The sequence below is a fragment of the Schistocerca serialis genome, unplaced genomic scaffold (genome assembly GCF_023864345.2).
Source record: "Schistocerca serialis cubense isolate TAMUIC-IGC-003099 unplaced genomic scaffold, iqSchSeri2.2 HiC_scaffold_1406, whole genome shotgun sequence".
Taxonomy (NCBI): Eukaryota; Metazoa; Arthropoda; class Insecta; order Orthoptera; family Acrididae; genus Schistocerca; species Schistocerca serialis.
In genome coordinates, this window is record NW_026047632.1 from 583266 (window position 1) to 610327 (window position 27062).

Here is a 27062-nt window from a genome sequence, read left to right on the forward strand (position 1 = left end):
TTATGTGTCGCGTGCTAGCGTTCCAGTGACGTGGCAGAATATGGGTGGCAGTCACCCAGCGTTCGTAAAAATAGAAAAATTGAAGCTGTTCTGATTCAGCGAAGTTTGCCATCCGGCGTCGTCATACGGGGTGCATAGAAACAATCAGACCAAAAGTGTATCGTGGAAACGCAGCATGAAACACAAAAATTTGAGTATAGCAACTAGGCTTCGCGACTGAATATTTTCGGCGGCACCGGAACGTAATTAAAATCCCACACACGAGCGTCTTGGCTCTAAATGATTGGTAGTTTACAGAAAATGTATACGTAAACACAGGCTGTGTGAACTAACCAACGGCCACCATGAGAACAAGATAAATTTAAAGCGCCACTTACACGTGTATCGCACTTAGCTGACTTAGGACACAGCACGTTTTTAGAGATGAAGAGAATCAGATGTCCATGTCTCATGTTTCAATATGTCTTAAAAAGGTGAAAATGAGTAAAAAACGATCCGCCACTTATTGCTATAAGTATGTCATAGCAAATGTGACCACAGTTGCCATGTTGGCATAGCACCCGAAATATTCAACTGACACTTGCAACACCGAAATTCCTTCATTTGATGCTGCCTTCCTGCTCTGCACTTTCGGTCAAATTGTTTTTCCCCACCCTGTTACTTCTAGACGTGACGCGACAGTAATGGTCGAATTCTCAGCCATCCAATACACTTCGTCTATGGTAGAAAGTGCTAAATACGGCAAAATGACGGAATGCGTTACGAGCGATTTATTACTTTGAAGTTCAGTAGACAGTAACTACGTAAAAGCACATGCGATACATTTAATCAAATCGTTACGAAGCGAAGTGTAAAATAAGTTTCCTGATTAGAAATCATTGCCCACAGTGGGCAATGATTTCTGAGGAGTATGTAGATACACAAATCGTGCCAATCTGTGGTACAACTGTGCGATGTCGGTCATTTAAACGCGACGGATAGCACACTTCACAAGAAGAAATAAAAATGATAATCTCGTTTTTCGTAGTAAAAAAAAAATTGCGGTATTTTTTTAACGTATAGCAGAAATGTGAAACAGACTACTGTAGAATTTCGAGGTGGAAGACGCGACGGGAACAATGTCAGCATGTTGTCAACAATGGACAGGAGATTCGTTTGTCGAGGCGAAGACAATGCCTTAAAAAAGTATTTTTGCGCTTATCGCCCAGAGAGTAAAACACAGTCGAACAGATATCCGCCATTTCCACGTTTTCAAACTGTTTTACACTTACAGTAGAACAAAATTGAGAGCTTTGAAATAGCGAAGAATTTACTTTTTTTAAAAAAACCATAATGTGCCAGAGCACTCACAGTATTATTTTAGTGAGGAGAATGTGAGGCCAGCCACACTCCATTACAGAGCTAGCATATGTGGCAGTGCAGAGCCATTCGTAATGAATGAGTCGCGAGTGTGGATGTTATGACGTCACCATAGTGCATCAGCAAGAGACGCCTGCCCTGATCTTTAGATAATAAAGTACTGTCGCAAAGAAACTGCATAGATACTCACTAAGCTCTTGATAGTACGAGACACATTAACAACGACTTTCTCTTTTCCATCATCATTGTCATCAGGACAATCATAACACTCTCTTAATACACTCCTGGAAATGGAAAAAAGACACATTGACACCGGTGTGTCAGACCCACCATACTTGCTCCGGACACTGCGAGAGGGCTGTACAAGCAATGATCACACGCACGGCACAGCGGACACACCGGGAACCGCGGTGTTGGCCGTCGAATGGCGCTAGCTGCGCAGCATTTGTGCACCGCCGCCGTCAGTGTCAGCCAGTTTGCCGTGGCATACGGAGCTCCATCGCAGTCTTTAACACTGGTAGCATGCCGCGACAGCGTGGACGTGAACCGTATGTGCAGTTGACGGACTTTGAGCGAGGGCGTATAGTGGGCATGCGGGAGGCCGGGTGGACGTACCGCCGAATTGCTCAACACGTGGGGCGTGAGGTCTCCACAGTACATCGATGTTGTCGCCAGTGGTCGGCGGAAGGTGCACGTGCCCGTCGACCTGGGACCGGACCGCAGCGACGCACGGATGCACGCCAAGACCGTAGGATCCTACGCAGTGCCGTAGGGGACCGCACCGCCACTTCCCAGCAAATTAGGGACACTGTTGCTCCTGGGGTATCGGCGAGGACCATTCGCAACCGTCTCCATGAAGCTGGGCTACGGTCCCGCACACCGTTAGGCCGTCTTCCGCTCACCTCCCAAAATCGTGCAGCCCGCCTCCAGTGGTGTCGCGACAGGCGTGAATGGAGAGACGAATGGAGACGTGTCGTCTTCAGCGATGAGAGTCGCTTCTGCCTTGGTGCCAATGATGATCGTATGCGTGTTTGGCGCCGTGCAGGTGAGCGCCACAATCAGGACTGCATACGACCGAGGCACACAGGGCCAACACCCGGCATCATGGTGTGGGGAGCGATCTCCTACACTGGCCGTACACCACTGGTGATCGTCGAGGGGACACTGAATAGTGCACGGTACATCCAAACCGTCATCGAACCCATCGTTCTACCATTCCTAGACCGGCAAGGGAACTTGCTGTTCCAACAGGACAATGCACGTCCGCATGTATCCCGTGCCACCCAACGTGCTCTACAAGGTGTAAGTCAACTACCCTGGCCAGCAAGATCTCCGGATCTGTCCCCCATTGAGCATGTTTGGGATTGGATGAAGCGTCGTCTCACGCGGTCTGCACGTCCAGCACGAACGCTGGTCCAACAGAGGCGCCAGGTGGAAATGGCATGGCAAGCCGTTCCACAGGACTACATCCAGCATCTCTACGATCGTCTCCATGGGAGAACAGCAGCCTGCATTGCTGCGAAAGGTGGATATACACTGTACTAGTGCCGACATTGTGCATGCTCTGTTGCCTGTGTCTATGTGCCTGTGGTTCTGTCAGTGTGATCATGTGATGTATCTGACCCCAGGAATGTGTCAATAAAGTTTCCCCTTCCTGGGACAATGAATTCACGGTGTTCTTATTTCAATTTCCAGGAGTGTATGTGGCCGGAATATGTAAAGGGCCACAGCCCCACTTTTCAATGGAAGATGCTGCAATAAGGAAAACATGTCACCAGTCAGCTAGTAGAAACACGGGTAAGGCGAGAAAAATAATATGTAAGGTGCAGAGTTGCAAACGGTTACATATACACGACTAAATGTTTTTATGGCGTTTTAAAACTAGAGCCAAACAAAAAGTGCGCCCTTGACATTCCCTGACTTCCTAAACAGAGTGAATTTTTCGAGTGCTAATTTCATTTTCTTAGTGTGGCCAATAACAGAGTAAGCTGTGTAGGTTCCAGAATACATGTAAACTCTCGTAAGTAGCTACCTTTCTAGGTACGCAAATTCGTCTCCGATGCCGGTTTGACGACGATGAGTTTTCTGCGCTGGTAATGACGCATTTGCTTGCCGACGACCACAAGCACATGCGAAAACAGTTAAGGTATTACGAAACCTGAATACATTTAAGATGAGTAATGCGAAAAAGCAGTTACTAGTAACTGTAAATAATGGCTGTGGTGTTGTACGCAAAAATAGTTACGTTACTTGTATTCACGTAAAACCGAGCCCCATTACTTGTGTGAAAAGACAGGCCGCAGAGAGGAGAATGTACAGCAGCAACTTGTAGCCGCGCGGCGGCTGTTGCCGTAGCTTCGACAGATGACAGAGGAGTCTTAAGACTCGTTTACGTTTTAAGCATGGGGGAAGCAGCGTCGCAGACGTCGACGCCTTGTTCGGCAGAATGGCTGGTGTCAGCTGGTCCAGGAAGAGACGGTGGAGACATTCATCCGAACCTCGATTTGTTACTCACGTCTAAGCCGGCCAAGAACGCCGGAAGTGTGTGTCAGAAGAATGTCTTTGCGACACACTCCGTCCACAGTCGTAACGGAATTTTCGGCGCAGTGCTGTTTTAGTGGCATTTCATAAATATCTCGTCTTTGAAACTGTAGCTTTATGTATTACTGAAGAACTGAAAACACTTGAACTAAGAAGAATGCAGTTAACAGTTGACGAAACATTTAGCTATGGAAAGAGAACGGTTACGGAAATTACTGTCACTTTTATCAATAAGTACAGTTTTCTAGAGACGAATACGATAGTTAACTCATTTTCGGATGAACGACGGTTTTGGTGATTCGGTTTCCACATGTGCTGTTTGATGACAATAAATCATCATCTCTCTGTGTGAGAATGTTTGCACTTGATCCCATTTAATCTCCTCTAAAATTGTCTGCAAGTGATGTGCACTGAGAAAGTTTTCGTGAACAGTTCTCTGATGATTTTCTGTGGTGTCGTTGCAGATGGAGATCACCGTTTACAAGTGGGGCAGTACTGGTGGATGGCTTAAATTTTACGACCTGACCTTCACCAAGCCATTCGACTACTTGCTGACTAACTTCCCGGCCGTCTTTGAGTACATCTGGTACCCCATGGGCATCAACAAGAAGCCTGTGCCTCCGGCAAGTACCAATCACTACTCTGGACGGAGAGTATCTTCAGAAGCGTGGATGACAAACTGCATGCAAAATATCCATTAAAGTGATACTTAGAAGGCTGCTATTCACACTGGAACATCTAGAACAGCTCCGTATAGTTTTATTTAATGTCATGCTTTGTGAAACTCGTTTACGATGACTTTGAGGAACGGCAATAAGAAAAGGAATATGTTCGAAATTAATCAGTTTGACGCCTTTCTGGTGTTAAGCGCCTCTCCTGCAAATTATCAGATCCTAAAACTGAAACTGGAGGCAGACGCTAATGTGTAAGGAAAACGTTGTCAGTTTCAACTAGAGAAGAGATATGAACAGAGAAAAACACATTACTCGCACCAGCTGAAGTTTACGGATACTTTCTTGCATGGAATGTAACATAACTCCTTTCGTGAGAGTTTAGTTTAATTACTTTCATGGTCTGTGCACTGTAATTTCGACCTCTCGCTACGATGTGAAGAGAGTCACTTTTGCAGCTGTAATGCATGTTCTCGCCGAGAAACAAGACAACTTGCTGACCTTTTGTGCGGTTGTCTTCTTAACTGTCTCAATACACTTTTTTTGTATTGTCCATCTCCCACCCATCTCTCTAAAACAACACACACGTGCCCACGCACACACACACACACACACACACACACACACACACACACAAACACACTCACACACTCAAGGATTATTAACAACTCAAGCAGATACGATTTCAGACAGCGTTTGATGTTAATTTTATTTAGTATAAAATTCTTTACATTACTGGCTATGACGTCAAAGACCTCATTCCTTTCTGTAGTACGGTATGGATTAGTGGTGGGTGGTGTAAGTCATTTCTCCTTCTATAACTGAATTTATGAAGGGTACTGTTGTTTCTGAACGTGATTTATTACGGAAAAAACTTGATAAAGTAATAAATGTGCTCTGAGTCTTGTGCTGGTGTGCCGAAATCAACCGTAGAAAGACCTGCCTCCGAGATGGCCGCTTTTCCTGAGAATACGTATCACGTATGTCTGGGAAACGCCTTTCTACAATACCGCTGGTCGTCTTTTTCTTGACAATTGTGCAAAATCTTGTTCAGCGAGTCTGAAGACTTCTTTTCTTTATCCATACGAATATTTTAGAGACTTTTTTTACTAGAATGTCAACAGTTTGTTACCTGAAGACAGCACTGTAATGTCATGAAACCAGTCGCGATTAGTAAACCATTTTGACGCATCTGCTGCCGTTTTCATCGTTCGAAATGCATCGTTACAGCTGTTGCTACCCCTCGTACCAAGTGATTTGTAACGTGTTACACTACCTACAGAAAACTGCCCTCCTTAATTTGTCCACTTACAACCAAAAAAGATTTAATTTAACGTTACCTGACGTCATGTCAAGAAGACGCTAATACAGGTCAGACTTACCTTCAGCCCCGGATCTACGATATTTTGGGACCAGAGCCAAGACGTGATAGTGGCGACTTCCCGCTCCCCACCCTCCCCCTCGAGAGTTTGAGATAGACCGCCAGAAATTTAAAAAAAAAATCGAATTTTCAAAAAATAGCGCACATATTTCTGAAGAGTATGATATACAAGACATATATATTCGGCGCAATGTAAAACACCTTATTTGGTCTGAAGTGTGCCACAGTGCAGTGCCACAACTTCGTCGCAATAAATACAAGAGAGAAGCAAGACACTACACATTTCATCAATACTTAGGTCCAAGCATTTTTCTCTCTTATCTTGCTACAGCTTTCACGGCGTGCTTTCCTTTCTGCGAAAGAATCTACACATATATATAAAAAAAAAATTGCATCACCTCGGTTAGAAGAGTTCCGGAACCTGTACAGAAAATTGGATCAACGTAAACATCATTTCCGTCGTTTTTATTGCTCATGAAAACCATACATTGCATCACCATACAGCGAGACCTTCAGAGGTGGTGGTCCCGACTGCTGTACACAACGGTACCTCTAATACCCAGTAGCACGTCCTTTTGCATTGATGCATGCCTGTATTCGTCGTGGCATACTATCGACAAGTTTATGAAGGCAATCTCGGTCCAGATTGTCCCACTCCTCAACGGTGATTCGGCGTAAATCCCTCAGAGTGGTTGGTGTGTGACGTCGTTCATAAACAGCACTTTTCAATCCATCCCAGGCATGTTCGATGGGGTTCATGTCGTTATCCTGAAGGAAGTCATTCAGAAGACGTGCACGATGGGGGCGCGAATTGACGTTCATGAAGACGAATGCCTCGCCAATATGCAACGGATCTGGTTGCGCTATCGGTCGGAGAAGGGCATTCAAGTATTGTACAGCCGTTAGGGCGCATTCCATGACCACCAGCGGCGTACGTCGGCCCCACATAATGCCACGCCAAAACAGCAGGGAACATCTACCTTGCAGCACTCGCTCGACAGTGTGTCTAAAGCATTCAGCCTGACCAGGCTGCCTCCAAACACGTCTCTGGCGATTGTCTGGTTGAAGGCATATGCGACACTCATCGGTGAAGAGAACGTGACGCCAGTACTGAGCTGTCCATTCGGCATGTTGTTGGGCCCATCTGTGCCGCACTGCATGGTGTCGTGGTTGCAAAGATGGACCTCGCCATGGACGTCAGGAGTGAAGTTGCGCATCATGCAGCCTGTTGCGCACAGTTTGAGTCGTAACACGACGTCCTGTGGCTGCAGGAAAAGCATTATTCAACATGGTGGCGTTGCCTTCCTCCGAGTCATAATCCGTAGGTAGAAGTCATCCACCGCAGTAGCAGCCCTTGGGCGTCCTGAGCGAGGCATGTCATCGACAGGTCGTCTGTACATCCTCCATGTCCGAACAGGATCGCTTTAGTTCACTCCGAGACGCCTGGACACTTGCCTTCCTGGCACAACGTAACAATGTGGACGCGATCTAACCGCGGTATTGGCCGTCTAGGCATGGTTGAACTACAGACAACACGAGCCGTTTACCTCCTTCCTGGTGGAATGGCTGTAACTTATCGGCTATCGGACCCCTTCCTTCTAATAGGCGTTGCTCATGCATGGTTGTTTACATCTTTGGGAGGGTTTAGTAACATTTGTGAACAGCCAGAGGGACTGTGTCTGTGATACAATAGCCACAGTCAACGTCTATCTTCAGGAGTTCTGGGACCCGGGCTGATGCAAAATGTTTTTTGATATATGTATTACGTCATCAAAGTTCGTGAAAAGTTTTGCTACATGAAAAATTAATATTTGTTGCCTAATACTGAAAAAGCTGTTAATACGAGTAGTACCCAAGACTGACGGGGTTTCTCCATTTGATTACGTCTATTTTGTCACTGTCTGCTAGATAAAACGAAACACGTCTTTTTAAAATTGCAGCAGTTGTAACACTCGCCAAATAGTCGAGACTGTTTTGTCACAAATGGTTATGTTTATCTACCTTATTTATATAAATAACACGACAGAATATAACTCACAAAGTGCGCATATCAAATGCCTATTAGGCTTACTACAAGCAAAAATTTTATGTTAGGAGTTTCACTTTTCGTTCATAAGCTCCAATTTCTCAAGCATGAGATCGAGAAGTAGTAGTAGTACGAAAGTTTTGTATAAATTTGAGATCGTCGTATTCTTCCATCTAATTTGTGTGATGTTCTCGTTTTTTCTCCTTACTCGTTCTAACAAGCAATCTTATCATCACTACTTCTGTAACTATTCCTGCCATTTTAAAAAATTGTTCTCCAGTTGACTTCACTAACCCAGCCAGTATCCTGTTTAGTTATCCCGCGTCCATTCTCCGGTTAGGCGTTTTTTACATGTTCGTAAAAAGCATTTTCCGCGCTATTCCGAGAATAGAATTACGCTACTGCTAAGCGGAGGCTGTTCAACTGGCCCTTAGTAGTGTAGCAATCTAACAAAAATTTCCTCTCAGAATTTCATTTTCTTGGATACATTGGGAAAATAATATGTAATTTTCATTAGCTGATGTTGCTGTTAGTCGCTTATTTCCACTCTGGTTGTCTGAATCTATGGACTTCGCTAAAAGTTAAAATAAGGCTTATCATTCGCACACCTAATCAACCACATAAAGAAACAGCGATTGGTATTCACCCGTTCTCATTTATTGGGATCGCCTCATACAGCCCCATCCCCCTTTGTCTGCGGGAAAGTTATTAACTTCTGGGTGCGACGGGGATTCCCCTAGCAGAGACATCACGTACTGTATGCACGCGTTGAGTCAACTTATGACACGTTCGGAAATGAACTTAGAATGTTCGGAAATCAATAGGGATATGTTTCAGAATCATATGAATAATCGATACGTGGGCTTTCGCTTTGTAAAACAAGGTTTTTTCTTCAATAATATGAATTTGGCGCCCCTTGAAATTGCCGTCCTGGACAAATAACCCAGTCCCTCCCCCCCCCCCCCCCCACCCTCCTCGCCCATAGATACGGCCCTTCTTACGTTGGCTTCTGGCTTCAGTACTTCTCCACGCTAAGATTGAGAATGTTGAATAATAGAATAACAGTGAATGGAAACTCAGTGACGATAACCTGCTGCGAATATCCTGATGTAAACTTACCTCCTACAACCTGAAAGATTCGTACAAAATCCCTGCTAGTAATCTTGAGCTCAATAAATGAGTGTCGATCGCGCAGGCAAAACTCATAGTGAATCAACACGTTTGCTGAAGGCAAAATGATCCTGGGAGAGTACGCACTAGTGTGTAGCTCGTGCAGTACATGACCACCTGGCTTGTTAAATAGATTCGTTAAATGAACGCTATCAGTTTAGTAATGGCAAGGAGCGTAAATAAATTCAAAAAGATCGTATGAGAGTCACTGATTACTTCAACTGGAAAGACGGCTTATACGAGGGGCGTTCAGTAAGTAATGGATTCTGTTTTTTACGGTCAGTTTCGATTGAAAAATTGCAGAATTTGTCACGGAATATTCCCTCTTCAGTCCCTTCGGTTTCATGAAGTTTCGGTGGGTGGTAGCAGTATATGTAACATTCAAAACGGCGTCTGTAAGAGCAGAGCTGTCATTGAGTTTCTCTTGGTGGGAAACCAGAGCACCGCAAATATTCGTAGACACTTGCCGAATGTCTACGGAGAACTGGCGTTGAACAAAAGCACGATGAGTCGTTGGGCGAGGCGCCAGTCATCATTGCAAAAAGGTCACGCAGACCTGTCCGATATCCCACATGGCAGCCGGCCGCACACGTTTGTGGCTCCTGCAGAGTGTCGTCACAACAAAAATTCAAACGAAATTCTCCATCTCCATAACAAGCAAAGTGTCACTCTAGTCAGCGTACCAGAGAGGATCTCCCAAAACTTTATTGAACTGTTCTTGCTCGTCCACCCTACAGCCTGGATCTCGCATCTTCCACCTGTTTAGTCCAATAATGGATACACTCCATGAGAAGCAATACGTGGAGGACAGCGAGGTTAGTAATGAAGGAAGATGTTAGCTCTGACGTTGACCATCAGAGTGGTAATATGTGAACCTACAGGCCGTCCCACTAAGGTGACGTAACGGCGTCAGACTGAACAGAGATTATGTTGAAAAATAAGTTTTTTTGCGAAAAGAGTTGCGCGTAATTGGTGTACTGGAATATTGACAAAAGCAGTGTGCTTTCAGAAAAAAAAGTCTTGCATTACGTACTGAATGACCCTCGTAGAACTGGATGTGGCGCAGGAACTTCCTTACCTTAAAAAAATCATGAAGCAGAAAGTATTGCAGATGTCAGTTTAATTCTCTTTTCTTTACATTTCTTTTTTTATCCTGAAGGTGGCCTCCGCCCTCCTCAGTGCAGCTGGAGAGTCGAAATCGAAGTTTCGTTTCAGCATCCAGCAATTCTATATGTTGGCATTAGCAGCACGAATATGGTTCTGCAGTTTACACAGGGTCTGTGACCGATTGGTGTACACCAAGGGTTTCAGATAGCCCCATAAGACAGCGCCAAGTCGCAGCGGGCTAATCGTGGCCAGCGTTCTGGCGACTGCAGATCGCCCTTCAAAGACGTGAAATGGTCGGGGAAATGTTCGCGAACGATTGTCACTGACGTCCGTTGCGATCTGTGGCGCCTTCTCGTTGGAATCAGACATCCCCAACACACATTTCTTTAAGTTCTGCAAGAGTAGAAGTCTGAATCATTGGGGAAGGAAACCATTGTGCACTCCGTGTGCATACCGGGGGGAGTCATTCCAGATGTGGAAAGGGTCCTTCCGGATGCCATGAAGGGTACAGGGTGCACCCATCTGCAGGTGGTCGCTCATGTCGGCACCAATGATGTGTGTCGCTATGGATCGGAGGAAATCCTCTCTGGCTTCCGACGGCTATCTGATTTGGTGAAGACTGCCAGTCTCGCTAGCGGGATGAAAGCAGAGCTCACCATCTGCAGCATCGTCGACAGGACTGTCTGCGGACCTTTGGTACAGAGCCGAGTGGATGGTCTGAATCAGAGGCTGAGACGGTTCTGCGACCATGTGGGCTGCAGATTTCGCGAATTGCGCCGTAGGGTGGTGGGGTTTCGGGTTCCGCTGGATAGGTCAGGAGTCCACTACACGCAGCTAGCGGCTACACGGGTAGCAGGGGTTGTGTGGCGTGGGCTGGGCGGTTTTTTAGGTTATATGGCCTTGGGCAAGTACAGAAAGGGCAACAGCCTCAACGGGTGCGGGGCAAAGTCAGGACATGCGGGGACCAAGCAGCAATCGGTATTGTAATTGTCAACTGTCGAAGCTGCGTTGGTAAAGTACCGGAACTTCAAGAGCTGATAGAAAGCACCGAAGCTGAAATCGTTATAGGTACAGAAAGCTGGATGAAGCCAGAGATAAATTCTGCCGAAATTTTTACAAAGGTACAGACGGTGTTTAGAAAGGATAGATTGCATGCAACCGGTGGTGGAGTGTTCGTCGCTGTTAGTAGTAGTTTATCCTGTAGTGAAGTAGAAGTGGATAGTTCCTGTGATTTATTATGGGTGCAGGCTACACTCAATAACCGAACTAGGTTAATAATTGGCTCCTTTTACCGACCTCCCGACTCAGCAGCATTAGTGGCAGAACAACTGAGAGAAAATTTGGAATACATTTCACATAAATTTTCTCAGCATGTTATAGTCTTAGGCGGAGATTTCAATTTACCAGATATAGACTGGAACAGTCAGATGTTTAGGACGGGTGGTAGGGACAGAGCATCGAGTGACATTATACTGAGTGCACTATCCGAAAATTACCTCGAGCAATTAAATAGAGAACCGACTCGTGGAGATAACATCTTGGACCTACTGATAACAAACAGACCCGAACTTTTCGACTCTGTATGTGCAGAACAGGGAAACAGTGATCATAAGGCCGTTGCAGTATCCCTTAATATGGAAGTTAATAGGAATATAAAAAAAGGGAGGAAGGTTTATCTGTTTAGCAAGAGTAATAGAAGGCAGATTTCAGACTACCTAACAGATCAAAACGAAAATTTCTGTTCCGACACTGACAATGCTGAGTGTTTATGCAAAAAGTTCAAGGCAATCGTAAAATGCGTTTTAAACAGATACGTGCCGAGTAAAACTGTGAGGGACGGGAAAAACCCACCGTGGTACAATAACAAAGTTAGGAAACTACTGCGAAAGCAAAGAGAGCTTCACTCCAAGTTTAAACGCAGCCAAAACCTCTCAGAGAAACAGAAGCTAAACGATGTCAAAGTTGGCGTAAGGAGGGCTATGCGTGAAGCGTTCAGTGAATTCGAAAGTAAAATTCTATGTACCGACTTGACAGAAAATCCTAGGAAGTTCTGGTCTTACGTTAAATCAGTAAGTGGCTCGAAACAGCATATCCAGACAGTCCGGGATGACACGCGTAAAGCTGAAATACTAAACACTTTTTTCTAACGCTGTTTCACAGAGGAAGACCGCACTGTCGTTCCTTCTCTAAATCCTCGCACAAACTAAAAAATGGCTGACATCGAAATAAGTGTCCAAGGAATAGAAAAGCAACTGAAATCACTCAGCAGAGGAAAGTCCACTGGACCTAACGGGATACCAATTCGATTTGACACAGAGTACGCGAAAGAACTTGCCTCCCTTCTAACAGCCGTGTACCTCAAGTCTCTAGAGGAACGTAAGGTTCCAAATGATTGGAAAAGAGCACAGATAGTCCCAGTCTTCAAGAAGGGTCGTCGAGCAGATGCGCAAAACTATAGACCTATATCTCTGACGTCGATCTGTTGTAGAATTGTAGAACATGTTTTTTGCTCGAGTATCATGTCGCTTTTGGAAACCCAGAATCTAATATGTAGGACTCAACATGGATTCCGGAAACAGCGATCGTGTGAGACCCAACTCGCTTTATTTGTTCATGAGACCCAGAAAATTTTAGATACAGGTTCCCAGGTAGATGCTATTTTTCTTGACTTCCGGAAGGCGTTCGATACAGTTCCGCACTGTCGCCTGATAAACAAAGTAAGAGCCTACGGAATGTCAGACCAGCTGTGTGGCTGGATTGAAGAGTTTTTAGCAAACAGAACACAGCATGTTGTTATCAATGGAGAGACTTCTACAGACGTTAAAGTAACCTCTGGCGTGCCACAGGGGAGTGTTATGGGACCATTGCTTTTCACAATATATATAAATGACCTAGTAGATAGTGTCGGAAGTTCCCTGCGGCTTTTCGCGGATGATGCTGTAGTATACAGAGAAGCTGCAGCATTAGAAAATTGTAGCGAAATGCAGGAAGATATGCAGCGGATAGGCACTTGGTGCAGGGAGTGGCAACTGTCCCTTAACATAGACAAATGTAATGTATTGCGAATACATAGAAAGAAGGATCCTTTATTATTTGATTATATGATAGCGGAACAAACACTGGTAGCAGTTACTTCTGTAAAATATCTGGGAGTATGCATGTGGAACGATTTGAAGTGGAATGATCATATAAAATTAATTGTTGGTAAGGTGGGTACCAGGTTGAGATTCATTGGGAGAGTGCTTAGAAAATGCAGTCCATCAACAAAGGAGGTGGCTTACAAAACACTCGTTCGACCTATACTTGAGTATTGCTCATCAGTGTGGGATCCGTACCAGATCGGGTTGACGGAGGAGATAGAGAAGATCCAAAGAAGAGCGGCGCGTTTCGTCACAGGGTTATTTGGTAACCGTGATAGCGTTACGGAGATGTTTAATAAACTCAAGTGGCAGACTCTGCATCGCGGTGTAGTTTGATCGCCAGGTTTCGAGAGGGTGCGCTTCTGGATGAGGTATCGAATATATTGCTTCCCCCTACTTATACCTCCCGAGGAGATCACGAATGTAAAATTAGAGAGATTAGAGTGCGCACGGAGGCTTTCAGACAGTCGTTCTTCCCGCGAACCATACGCGACTGGAACAGGAAAGGGAGGTAATGACAGTGGCACGTAAAGTGCCCTCCGCCACACACCGTTGGGTGGCTTGCGGAGTATAAATGTAGATGTAGATGTCATAACGCTCAAAAGAGACCGTAACTACCCTACCATTCTCTTCGAAAAACCATGGGCCAATAATGTCAGTTTTTGATAATGCCCACCAGACAGTCACACGTTCCGTAGGCATGGGCTCCTCATGAAGTTCTTGGGTTTTCGTGTCACTCCAGTATCGCATGTGTTGTTCATTCACGCATCCAGGGAAATGAAAATGTGCCTCGACGCTGGAGAAGACGAGGCTGTCACGAGGCAGGCTTTAGATCAAGGCTTCACAAGTGGTTTTCTGTGAAGCGAGAATGTGTGTCGTAAGTTTGTACACTAGTCTCAGTGTGTATGCAAGAGTTTTTAAGCCCTCATGGAGATTTCGTCTCTCTGTGCGATCAGGAACAGCAGCAGCAGCTGCACGTTTCCGTGCGCGTAGTCTGGGGAAGTTGAAAATCGCCAGTTCTTGAAGATCCTGGTTTCTGTCCCTGTATCCACAAACATGTACACCCACACAACAATCGATTTTCGATCAGGAACGCAACCTGCAGGCGAGATATTAAACCATTCCCTGAACCCTCACTAGACAGAACGGCCATTGGAAAAGAATGATATTGCAGTGCCTGTATAGTTCAGAAGTAGGACGCGATGTTCTTAGGGACGAGCACTCTTGCGTGACTAAGGAACGTTGCATCGTACTTCTGAACGACACAGGCTTTTCCTTTTTTTCCCTTTATTGTTATTTTGACACCTTATACAAAGGTAGGCCGGCAGCGGCAATACTACGCCGCTCTTCGGCCATAGATAATACATTTATTACAAGTGGAGACATCGAAAAACGAAACAACACGGCGCATAGACACCAGTAGACACACAAATTTAAAAATACATGAAGTCGGTCACAAGTGTAGCACTCTGGCACTAACAGAGACGACAGAAGCGGCGCACGTGAATGAAGGAGCACAAATGACGAAAGACTGAATCACTAACACGATGGCACACACAAAACACTGGCGAAGATCTCCGGCGCGCGAATGTTCACTTTACGTGTACGAGTCCAGGGACCTGCCAGAAGGGGAAAACGTGGGAGAGGAGGGAGAGGGGAGGGAGGAGATACCAGTGGCACAGGAGATGGAAGGGGGAGGAAACAAGGTAGGGGGTAGGGGAGGCTCGGGGAGAGGAGGGGGCAGGAAGGAGAGAAAGGAGATAGGGTGCCCTCAGGTAAAAAACACAGGGTGTGGAAGGGTAGGATCAAAGTTGGTAGGAGGGTTAGATGCAGGGGATGAGGGCATCACCAGGGAGGGGGAGTTGGTGGAAGACACCCTGGGCGAAGGTATGGAGAGTGGAGAGATAGAGAGCAGGTGGGATGTGGGAATACAGGCACAGCAGTGGACAGGGGTGGGGAAGGATGGCAGAGACGAGCAGGTGAGGGGGATCAAGTTTACGGGAGGTGTAGAGGATCCGTGTCGGTTAGAGGAAAAGGAGGAAGTGCGGGAACGGAATAAGGTCATACAAGATCTGCATGGGGGAGGGGAGATGGATGCGATGGGCGAGGCAGAGCGCATGGCGTTCTAGGATTTGAAGGGATTTCTAAAAGGTTGGAGGGGCGTAGCAGAGGATAGGGCAGATGAGGGATTTCTAGGTGTGGAGGATGGTGCAGGGGGCCAGACCCCATGTGCGGCCAGAAAGGAGCTCGAGGAGACGGAGGAGGTAGCGTGCCTCGGCTTGGATTGTCCAGAGATGGGGGTCCATGAGAGGCGACGATCAAGGGTGACGACAAGGTACTTGAGGGTGGGGGTGAGGGTGATAGGACAGCCAGAAGTGATATATAAGTCGAGGAGATGAAGGAAGGGGTGGCTTTGCCTACAATGGTCGCCTGCTTCTTGGAAGGTGGCACCAAATGGTGAACCGGTCAAGATGGGATTGGAGGAGGTGCTGGGAGCGGTGCAGGGTGGGGGCGAGGGCAAGGAAGGTGGTGTCATTGGCGTACTTGAGAAGGTGGACAAGGGGTGGAGGCAGTGGCATGTCTGCCATATACAGATGGTAGAGAAGAGGGGAGAGGTTGGAACGTTGGGGCACACCGGCAGAAGGGTGGAAGGTGCAGGAATCTGTGTTATGGATGCTGACATAGGAAGGACGTTGGGAAAGAAAGGACCCTATCAGACGGACATAGTTGTCAGGAAGAGTGAATGTTTGGAACTTGAAGAGGGGACCAGAATGCCATACACGGTCGTAAGCACGCTCAAGGTCGAGGGAGAGGAAGATGGTGGACTGGCGGGAGTTGAGCTGTTCGGAGAGGAGATGAGTGAGGTGAAGGAGAAGGTCATCGGCAGAGAAGGACGGTCGAAAGCCACAATGGGTAGTGGGAAGGAGGTGGTGCTGGCGGAGACGCTGGTGGATGTGTCGGGTAAGGATGGATTCCAGGACCTTGCTGAAGACCGAGGTAAGGCTGATGGGACGGTAGGAGGAGACAACAGATGGCAGTTTGTTTGGTTTCAGGAACATGCTGCTGATATGGTTGCACTAACGGTCGGAGGATGGCATTCACATATCGTACAGCCGTTACGGCGCCTTCCATGATCACCAACAGCGTACGTTGGCCCCACATAATGCCGCCTAAAAACAGCAGGGAACCTCCACCTTGCTGCACTCGCTGGTGTGTCTAAGGCATTCAGCCTGACTGGGCTGCCTCCAAACACGTCTCTGGCGATTGTCTGGTTGAACGCATATGCGACACTCATCAGTGAAGAGAACGTGACGCAGTCCTGAGCGATCCATTCGGCATGTTGTCGGGCCCATCTGTACCACGGTGCATCTACATCTATATCTACATGGATACTCTGCAAATCACATTTAAGTGCATGGCAGAGGTTTCATGGAACCACCTTCATAATTCTCTATTATTACGTTGGTGATTAGAATTTTGTGAGAAGATTCCGTCGCTACGAAAAACGCCTTCGTTTAATGACGTGCAGCCCAAATCCTGAATCATTTCTGTGACACTCTCTCCCATAATTGACCATAATACGAAACGTGCTACCCTACTTTGAGCTTTTTCGATGTACTGCGTCAGTCCTATCTGGTACAGGTCCCACACCGTGCAGCAGTATTTTATGAGAGGACGGACAAGTGTAGTGTAGGCAGTCTCCTTACTAGGTCTGTTACATTTTCTAACTGTCCTGCCAATAATATGTAGTCTTTGGTTAGCCTTTCCCACAACATTTTCTATGCGTTCCTTCCAATTTAAGTTGTTCGTAATTGAAATTTCTAGGTACTTAGTTGAATTTACAAATATTAGATTGGTCTGATTTATCGTGTACCGAAGTTTAACGAATTCCTTTTAGCACTCATATGGATGACCTCACACTTTTCGCTATTTAGGGTCAACTGCCACTTTTCGCACCATTCAGATATCTCTTCTAAGCCGGCCGGTGTGGCCGTCCGGTTCTCAGCACTTCACTCTGGAACCGCGTGGACGCTACGGTCGCAGGTTCGAATCTTGCCTCGGGCATGAATGTGTGTGATGTCCTTAGGTTAGTTAGGATTAAGTAGTTCTAAGTTCTAGGGGACTGATTACCACAGATGTTAAGTCCCATAGTGCTCAGAGCCATTTGAAACAAATATCTCTTCTAAATCGTTTTGCAGTTTGTTTTGATCTTCTGATGATTCTATTATTCGATAAACGACAGCGTCATCTGCAAACAACCTAAGACGGGTACTTCGATTGTCTCCCAAATCGTTTACATAGATAAGGAACAGCAAAGGGCCTATAATACTACCTTGGGGAACGCCAGGAACCACTTCTGTTTTACTCGATGACTTTCCGTCAGTTACTACGAACTGTGACCTCTCTGACAGGAAATCACAAATCCAGTCACATAACTGAGACGATATTCCATAAGCACGCAATTTCACTACAAGCCGCTTGTGTGGTACAGGGTCAAAAGCCTTCCGGAAATCCAGAAATACGGAATCGGTCTGAAACCCCTTGTCAATAGCACTCAACACTTCATGTGAATAAAGAGCTAGTTGTGTTTGACAGGAACCATGTTTTCTAAGCCGGCCGCCGTAGCTGAGCGGTTCTAGGCGCTTCAGTCCTGAACCACGCTGCTGCTAGGGTCGCAGGTTCGAATTCTGCCTCAGGCAAGGATGCGTGTGATGTTCTTAGGTTGGTCAGGTTTAAGCAGTTCTAAGTATAGGGGACTGATGACCTCAGATGTTAAGTCCCACAGTGCTTAGAGCCATTTTTTTATGTTTTCTAAACCCATGTTGACTGTGTGTCAATAGATAGTTTTCTTCGAGGTGATTCATGATGTTCAAACACAATATATGTTCCAGAAATCCTGCTGCATATAGACGTTAACGATATGGGCCTGTAATTAAGTGGATTACTCTTACTACTTTCCTTGAATATTGGTGTGACTTGTGCAAGTTTCCAGTCTTTTAGTACGGATCTTTCGTCGAACGAACAGTTGTATGTGATTGTTAAGTATGGAGCTAATGCATCAGCATACTCAGAAACGAACCTAATTGGTTTCCTGTCTGGTGCTCAAGACTTGCTTTTGTTAAGTGATTTCAGTTGCTTCACTACTCTGAGGATATTTACTTCTACATTACACATGTTGATAGTTGTTCTTGATTCGAATTCTGGAATATTTACTTCGTCTTCTTTTGTGAAGGGGTTTCGGAAGGCTGTGCTTTGGCAGCACTGTCTTCGATAGTATCTCCATTGTTATCGCGCAGAGGAGGCATTGATTGTTTCTTGCCACTAACATACTTTACATACGACCAGAATCTCTTTGGGTTTTCTCCCAGTTTTCGAGACAAAGTTTCGTTGTGGAAACGGTGAACTGTGGATTTAATGTCAAAGAATATTCTTAAAAATTTACTTTATTTACTAGCGATTCATCAACAACATTAACACATTTAGTCACGCTATGTGAGCGTGGAAGTAGTTGCCAGGGAGTAACTTATGAAATCAAAATCAATTTGCCTTCAACAAATGGGAATTTTATTCCTAACAGATTTTTTTTTTAGAAACAGATTTAAAATTATAAGCAGAAAGCACCCTCTAGACCTCAAGTTACAATTTATTCAGAGGCAGAAAGAAACAAATTTTTGAGTGTATGAGCCTTTGGACTGAGAACCTTGCCGCTCCCTTTAGACGCAGCCGTAGTTACGACCGCTCACAACAGCCTCTGAAAGACTACACTGGTGCAAATCTGCAACACACCAGATTACCGTAAAGTAAAAGTTTTAACAATTCACACAAGCACACAAACTATGCACCCCATAGGAGGGATGGAAAGGGTACAAAAGACTAAAATTAAAAGATAAACGTTCCACTGAAGGTGCAACTTGATTTTAACTTCTAAGAATGTCTTATGGTGGAAGAGTGGCAAATTTTATTTACTAAAATGACCATTTAAATAAAAGTCCATGAAATGCAATCTAACATAAAATTATGCAAGGTTGGCCAAACATGCTCTACAGTACACATATACCGCCTCTCCAGATGATAGGAAAGATAAAAACATATTTCAGGAATTTGGCCGTTACTCTTCAAGCAATAAATTCGTTCACACACCGAATCCGAGAAACATGACAGAGGCAGCTCCGAACGACAGACAGACACTAACTGCCTAACAAATGCGGACGAGAGACAGAGGAGCAAGCAGTGGACGAGAGACTGACCCAGACTGACCCACTGGCGAGCTCACAGCGCCCCTTAAATGCAAGTGAACAGGCAACCTTTCCCCTTTCCCACCAGAGGGAGACACCAAAGCTGCGACTGCCACAGCGTCGCCACCGCCAGAAACGGAGGGCGACTGCTTCACACTACGCGCTGCGGCGCGCTCTTCAAAACAGCAATTTTTACCACGCCTCAAACTGTTATAAGCATCTCGCATTGAAGTCCGCGCTAAATTTCGAGCTTCTGTAAAAGATCGCCAATCTTGGGAATTTTGCGTCTGTTTAAGTTTGGCACGTTTGTTTCGTTGTTTCTGCAAAAGTGTTCTAACTCGTTTTGTGTACCAAGGAGGATCAGCTGCATCGTTTGTTACTTTATTTGGAATAAATCTCTCAACTGCTGCCAATACTATTTCTTTGATTTGAAGCCACATCTGATCTACTCTTATTTTATTAATTAGGAATGAGTGGAGATTGTCTATCAGGAAGACGTCAAGTGAATTTTTATCTGCCTTTTTGAATAGGTATATTTTTCGTTTATTTTTTGAGGATTTGGGGATTACAATATTCAGTCTCGGTACGACAACCCTGTGTTCACTAATCCTTGTATCGGTTTTGATGCTCGTTATTAACTCAGAATTATTTGTTGCTGAGAGGTCAAGGGTGTCTTCACAGCCGTTTACTATTCGCATGGGCTCATGAACTAATTGGTCGAAATAATTTTCAGAGAATGCGTTTAGAGCGATTTAGGATGATATTTTATGCGTACCTCCGAAATGAAACATGTCTTTTCGCCAACATATCGAGTGTAAATTAAAGTCTCCACCAACTATAATCGTGTCATGGTTGCAAAGATGGACCTCTCCATGGACGTCGGGAGTGAAGTTGCGCACAGTTTGAGTTGTAACACGGCGTCCTGTGGCTGCACGAAAAGCATTACTCAACATGGTGGCGTTGCCGTCAGCGTTCCTCCGAGCCATAGTCCGTAGGTAGCGGCCATCCACTGCAGTAGTTCAGTTCATAACTAAAAGTGCCATTGTGATTTCTCAGAATTTTTGCAAAATAAATAATAATTTTCATTGGTTTCATGTTTTTCTTACACTAACTAGCACTACTCCAGTACCCAAATATCCGACTAGGTACGTAAGAAATTTTGTAAATTTTTGTGTCATTTCCTTACAGCGGAGGGCTCCAGAAGATATTTATTGCTGAAAGTTTTTCAGGCATTTCTCTTTAGGAGCGTCTGTCTGACTTCTGTGGTAGTGTGGGGGTGTAAATTGCATCTTGCAGTAGCCACAGGGTAAAGGGTTAATCCGTTGCGCAGAATAACAGAATAGCAACCCCACGCACACAAGAGCCACAGTGACAAAAAGTCGGATGCCCCCTCCACAACAGATACGACACTGGTATGGCGTCGTCACAAGGCCCCCAGTCTTGATGTTGTCCTTGATTTGCAGAGAATGAGACTCCATATTTTATTGGAAATTACGTCCAAGTTATCATTCAAATGAACAAAAAATATGCAAAGTTTCGAAATTTTTTTGAGACAATGAAAAGACATACGTGCAACTATATTTTAGATTTTCGATACAAAAAAGAAGAAAATGGAGCCCATAATCGAGGTCTGATCGAGAACCTACGAGTTTGAAGTAGAGTGTAGCCTCTAGAAGTTATCTCAAATCAAAAATGGATAACATCAGTAGATACTACACTAAATTTATGGGAGCTTGTACCTAACTACAATGAAACAAGGTTAAATTTAACGATACGAGGAAAACCATGACTAAAGTTTAGGGCGAACTTTTATATTAATTATTAGCCGAATTTGCGTAAAAACTATATGCCATTATGCACTTTTGATGTCGCTGAACACAAATCTGAAGTTAGATTTTCAAAATTCAAAATGTATAATCCATTGTGGCTGACCGAATATTATCTTTTGGCCAATTTTAATGAAATTTTGATAAAAATAGTGTTTTCGTTACTTATGTTTAGTCTGCAATTCCAAGACCGTATATCAACATCACTGACGCAAATATCTTTCAAAAATGCAACAAAAAATCGATTTTTCGACCATTTTGAATGAGAACCTGGCCTTAAGACTGATTGATTTAACGGACGACGTGCGGTAGGGTTTGTAAGCCTTCGTCACACCAGGAACGAATGCATGCAGTCCTGTGGACACGGATACGTCTTCACGGAAGACTGAAGTATAGCCAGGACCTCCTCGAGAAACAGCCACCTACTCTTTCTGATAGAACTGTTGATATTTTTAAAGGTATCGAGTATCCGATATATCGATATTTAAATAGCATCAACATATAGATATTCTATAAACACACTGATAAAATATCAACCCATCGGCTCATAAAAGTATCTGCTTCACGTTGTAAATATACTGCCGGTTTTAGAGCTCCATATTTAAGTATCCATTTACGCACACCAAAAAAAAGTTTTGCATCACCCCGGTTCCCAGAACTCCTGAAGACAGTCACTGATTATGGATATTGTACCACAGACACAGTCCCTTTGAGTGTTCAGAGATGTCACAAAACCTGCCCAAAAATGTAAACAATCATGCATGAGCAGCGCCTATTAGACGGTTGGGGTCCGACAGCCGATCAGTTCCGGTCATTCCACCAAGAAGGACGTACATGGCTCGTGTTGTCTGTAGTTCAACCATGCCTAGATATCGCTGTTCGATCGCGTCCACATTGTCTCTTTGTTCCAGGAAGGGCTCTCAACAAGGGAAGTGTCCAGGAGTCTCTGAGAGAACCAAAGAGATGTTGTTCGGACATGGAGGAGATACTCAACTTGAATAATTATCCTTTAGAATATTGCAAGGTACGGTCAGGAATGTCGCGTGTGAAATGCAGTGAAGTGTACTGTTGTGGAGGAAATATGGGACTCGCAAGAACTGTAGCGCACAATGCTGTAAGCTGCGATGACTGCTGTCTGCGCCGCTCGCTGCTGACAAATAAGATAACTCTCGTTCTATCTGGATTGACCTTCGCCAATCAAACTCTCCCTACGCCTTGATGAACTCAAGGACTTCTATTCGCCCCTAGTCTAACTATTGGCGTGGTACACCGATCAGATAAACAGTCCACCACGATGCCACTCAAAATTCGCTCGCAGGCGTTTAACTATAACTCTGTCCATTCACACCGCACAATAAGTGTGTCGGCCAATACAGTGGACAACGCTTAATTGCAAGGACTCAATATAGAGTCACACTTCGATTCGCTCTCAACAGAGGTGCTCTCCCAGTGCAGTACTGAGGAGAGACTTGTTCCGCGCTCTTTGAGTACATGTACGAGCGCGCACTCTCTCGTTACGTGTTCTCGCTCCAAGAGAGACAACGGAACGGCGCCTCTTCACGCCAGGCATGAAGGGGTATATCTTTCGGTCTCTTCCATTACTCCTTCAGCTCAAGACGTCAGAAATATCGTCTACCAATCAACATTGCTCTTCTAAAACGGGAGAATGACGTTTCGTTTAAGGCGACCAATCCGGAAATCTGTAGTATCGGCATTTCGCGTTTGCTGTCTCTCTGTGAAAATCTCTGAAACTGCGTGCTATGTGTAAAGAATGCGTAGGCTGGCCGCTCCCACACAATGTAGCGGAATTTGCTTTTAAGCCGAACACGGGGTCGTTCCTCCTTTCACTCGTACTAACGCTGTTTGCTCTACAGGCGTAGATGGGTTGGGACCGTCCTCCTGGCGTGCGGTTTTGCCTCTCTCGAACTAAAAGCTCCTGTGGCGTCGTGTCGTGAATGTAAGTGTGTACGCCAGCCTCGAGTATTTCAACCACGGTGCGCACTTGCGACTTATTAGTTATTTGCATATAATTTAAATGAATTCATACAAGATTGACTTTATCTTATCGAGTGTGGGTTCGAGTGAAGCGTCTTGATGTGCAGAATGTGATTGTGAGGGCGGAATATGTAAGCAATGAAGGTCAGGAGACCACGACGTCTTACACTCTGTTTCTTAATTTCACTCGTGTTAGGCAAATGCCTTGAGATTTAGACTTTCCTGTTCCTGTCTTTGTCATTCGCCACTGATTGCTGAGAAGTATCAGGATGTTCACTCATTGCTATGTTAACTATTAGAGTGTGAATTTCAACATCCTTTGTTATTTCCTTAACTTACATGTGCCAATATATGACGGCCAAAATGCAATAAGCGTGTCTAAGTTATGAAAGGAGCAGAAAAAAAAAACAGGAAGAGACTGCTACATCTGATACTCAGTAAAGACCTCGACAAAGAATAATCCTACAAGTTCAAGTTTTTATTTAGTCACAAAACCTGTATTGTGTAATTACATCGCTACCTCTGTTAGCAGGGCACCTACTACATGCATCGGTACTGGACACGACCGATCACCCTAAAAAAGTTCGTCGCCTTACCTTACGGGAAGTATAAATTGTACATGAAGGGTCTGAAGGATGGAAAAAGACAAGTTTGTGTGCAGCTGGTCATCGATATCTACGAAGTCGGATTTTTCAAAGGTAAGGATTTGATCTTTGAGTAACACATGATCACAAGTAATTGTTTCAGTAGAGTTATGAAATTCCACAACCCAGGGCTTCGCGGTCATTGAAGAGGTGGACATAGCAGGTAAAAGTCCTGTCGGTAGAAAAAGTTTCAGTCGCAATCATTTAGCCGAGAAGCAAAAAAGAGGTGGCTGTACACAGTGCCCTCCCGTCACTGCCACTGGCTAAAGCCAAGCCTGCCTCGGCGTTGTCTCCTGGAGAGAGAGAGTTTCCTCCTTGAAGTTCGATGTAATACACAGCAGTCAGCTGCATTTATGTGAGTGGTGTACCTGATGATGTAAACAAATTTATGTTCGTACATTCCAAGCACATACAACATGACAACAATGGCAATGGGAAACAAGTACAATTCTTCTGGATTGTTACAGAAAAAAGCGTAAAGGAGCACGTGCAAATACACTAATTTGTTCTGAAGCAATATTGCAATTTTATGTTGGTTAAACCACAGTTTCCAATGAAACTGTGAGCCGGACCGAGACTCGAACTCGGGACCTTTGCCTCTGGTGGGCAAGTGCTCTACCAACTGAGCTACCTGAGCACAACTCATGCACCGTACTCACAGCTTCAATTGTGCCAACATCTCGTCTCCTACCATCCAAATTTCACACACGTTCTCCTGCGAGCCGGCCGCTGTGGCCGAGCGGTTCTAGGCCCTTCAGTCCGGAACCACGCGACTGCTATGGTCGCAGGTTCGAATCCTACCTCGGGCATGGACGTGTATGATGTCCTTAGGTTAGTTAGGTTTACGTAGTTCTAAGTCTGTAGGACTGATGACCTCCCATAGTGCTTAGAGCCATTTGAACCATTTTTCTCCTATGAACCTTGCAAAACTATCACTCCTTAAGAAATTATATTGCGGAGAGATGGCATAGGCATAGCCTGGGGGATGTTTTCTGAAAGAAATTTTCACGCTGCAGAGGTGTCTGCTCTGGTTAGAAACTTCCTCGCAGGTTATAACTGTGTATCAGGTCGAGACTCGAACTCTGGACTTTGTCCTTTCGTGGGCAAGTGCTCTACTGACTAAGCTATCCAAGCACAGTTCACACCCCGTCGTCACAGCTTCAGTTTGGCCAGTATCTCGTCTCCTACCTTCGAAAGTTCTATTGGAAACCATGCAGGAATAGCACTCCTGGAAGGAAGGTTAGCTGGCAGAGCACTTGCCCACGAAAGGCAAAGATCCCGAGTCTCGGTCTGCCATACAGTTTTAGTCTGCCAGGAATAATCAGAGGAGCGCATATTCCCCTGTAGAGTCAATACTTCATTCTGGAACCATCCACCTGTCTGTGACTAAGCCATGTCTCCGCAATATCCTTTCTTTCAGGAGTGCTAGCTCTGCAAGGTTCGCAGGAGAGCTCCTGTGAAGTTTGGAACCTAGGAGACGAGTTACTGGCAGAATTGAAACTGTAAAGGCTGGTCGTAAATCGTGCTTGCTAGCTCGGTTGATAGAGCAATTGCCCGCAATAGGCAAAGGTCCCGAGCTCTAATCTCAGTCTGGCAACAAAGTTTTAATCTGCCAGAAAGTTTCATATCTGGTACACAGTTTTAAGCTGTCAGGAAATTTCATATCAGCGCACACTCCGCTGCAGAGTGAAAATTTCGTTCATAGTTTCCCATGTTTCCCATGAACCACGGACTTGCCGTCGGTTTGGGTGGCTTGCCTGCCTTAACCGTACGTAGCTGTACTGTGTGTACAACAACAATGGAGTGATGCCTGTCGAGAAGCCAGACAAACATACGGCTCCTGAAGAGCGGCGGCACCCTTTTCAGTCGTTGCAGGGGCATCAGTCTGAATGATTGACTCATCTGGCTAACCAAGACGGCATTGCTGTCCTGGTACTGCGAGCAGCCTAAAGCGAGGGGAAACTGCAGCTGTAATTTTCCCGAGGGCATGTAGCTCTACTATATGGTTAAATTATGATAGGTTCTTGTTGGGTAACATATTCTGGAGATGAAAGAATTTCCTATTCGGATCTCCATGCTGGAACTACTCAGAAGGATGTCATCACCAAGGAAAACAAATCTGTCGTTCTACGGATAGTATCTTCGAATGTTAAATGCGTTAATCGGGCAGGTAGGTTAGAGGTTTTAAAAACGGAAATGGATAGCTTGAAGTTCAATATATTGAGACTTAGCGAAGCTCGGTGTCAAGAGAAACAGGACTTCTGTCAGATGAATGCAGGGTTATAAATACAAAGTCACAAAGGGATAATGCAAGAGTGGGTGTAATAATGAATAAGCAAATAGGAATGCAGGTAATCTACGTGAAACAGCATAGTGAACGCATTAACGTAGCCAAGATAGGCACTAAGTTCACACCTACAATAGTTGTACAAGTTTATATGCTAACTAGCTCTGGAGATAATGGAGAGACTGAAGAAATGTATGATGAGATAAAAGAAATTATTCAGATAGTTAAAGGAAACGATTATTTAATTGTCATGGGAGACTGCAGTTTGGTGGTAGGAAAAGGAAGAAAAGCAAAAATTTAATTTCGACTCACGGAAAGAAATGAAAGAGCAAGCCGTCTAGTGGAATTTTGCACATAGGATAATTTAATCATTGGTAACAATGGAAATTTGTAGTAAGGTCTTATGGGACCAAACTGCTGAGGTCATCGGTCCCTAGGCTTACACACTACATAATCTAACTTAAACTAACTTACGCTAAGGACAACACACACCCATGCCCGAGGGAGGACTCGAATCTCCGACGGGGGGAGCCGCGCGGACCGTGACAAGGCGCCCCAGACCGCTCGGCTACCCCGCGCGGCCATCGCTAACACCTTGCTTGAGAATCATCAAAGTAGCGCGTATACATGGAAGACTCCTGGAGGCACTGGAAGGTTTCAGATTGATTACATAATGGCA

General features: G+C 45.1%; 1 protein-coding gene across 1 annotated transcript in view; it reads left to right on the top strand.

Moving 5' to 3' along the window:
- The window catches only part of LOC126442773 (uncharacterized), a 109915-nt gene that overhangs the window by 44447 nt on the left and 38406 nt on the right, over positions 1-27062 (top strand). Inside the window, exons 3-4 of the mRNA XM_050090803.1 lie at positions 4365-4523; positions 23985-24150. Of these exons, the coding sequence (XP_049946760.1) occupies positions 4365-4523; positions 23985-24150 (325 nt within the window). The remainder of the gene's footprint in view (positions 1-4364; positions 4524-23984; positions 24151-27062) is intronic.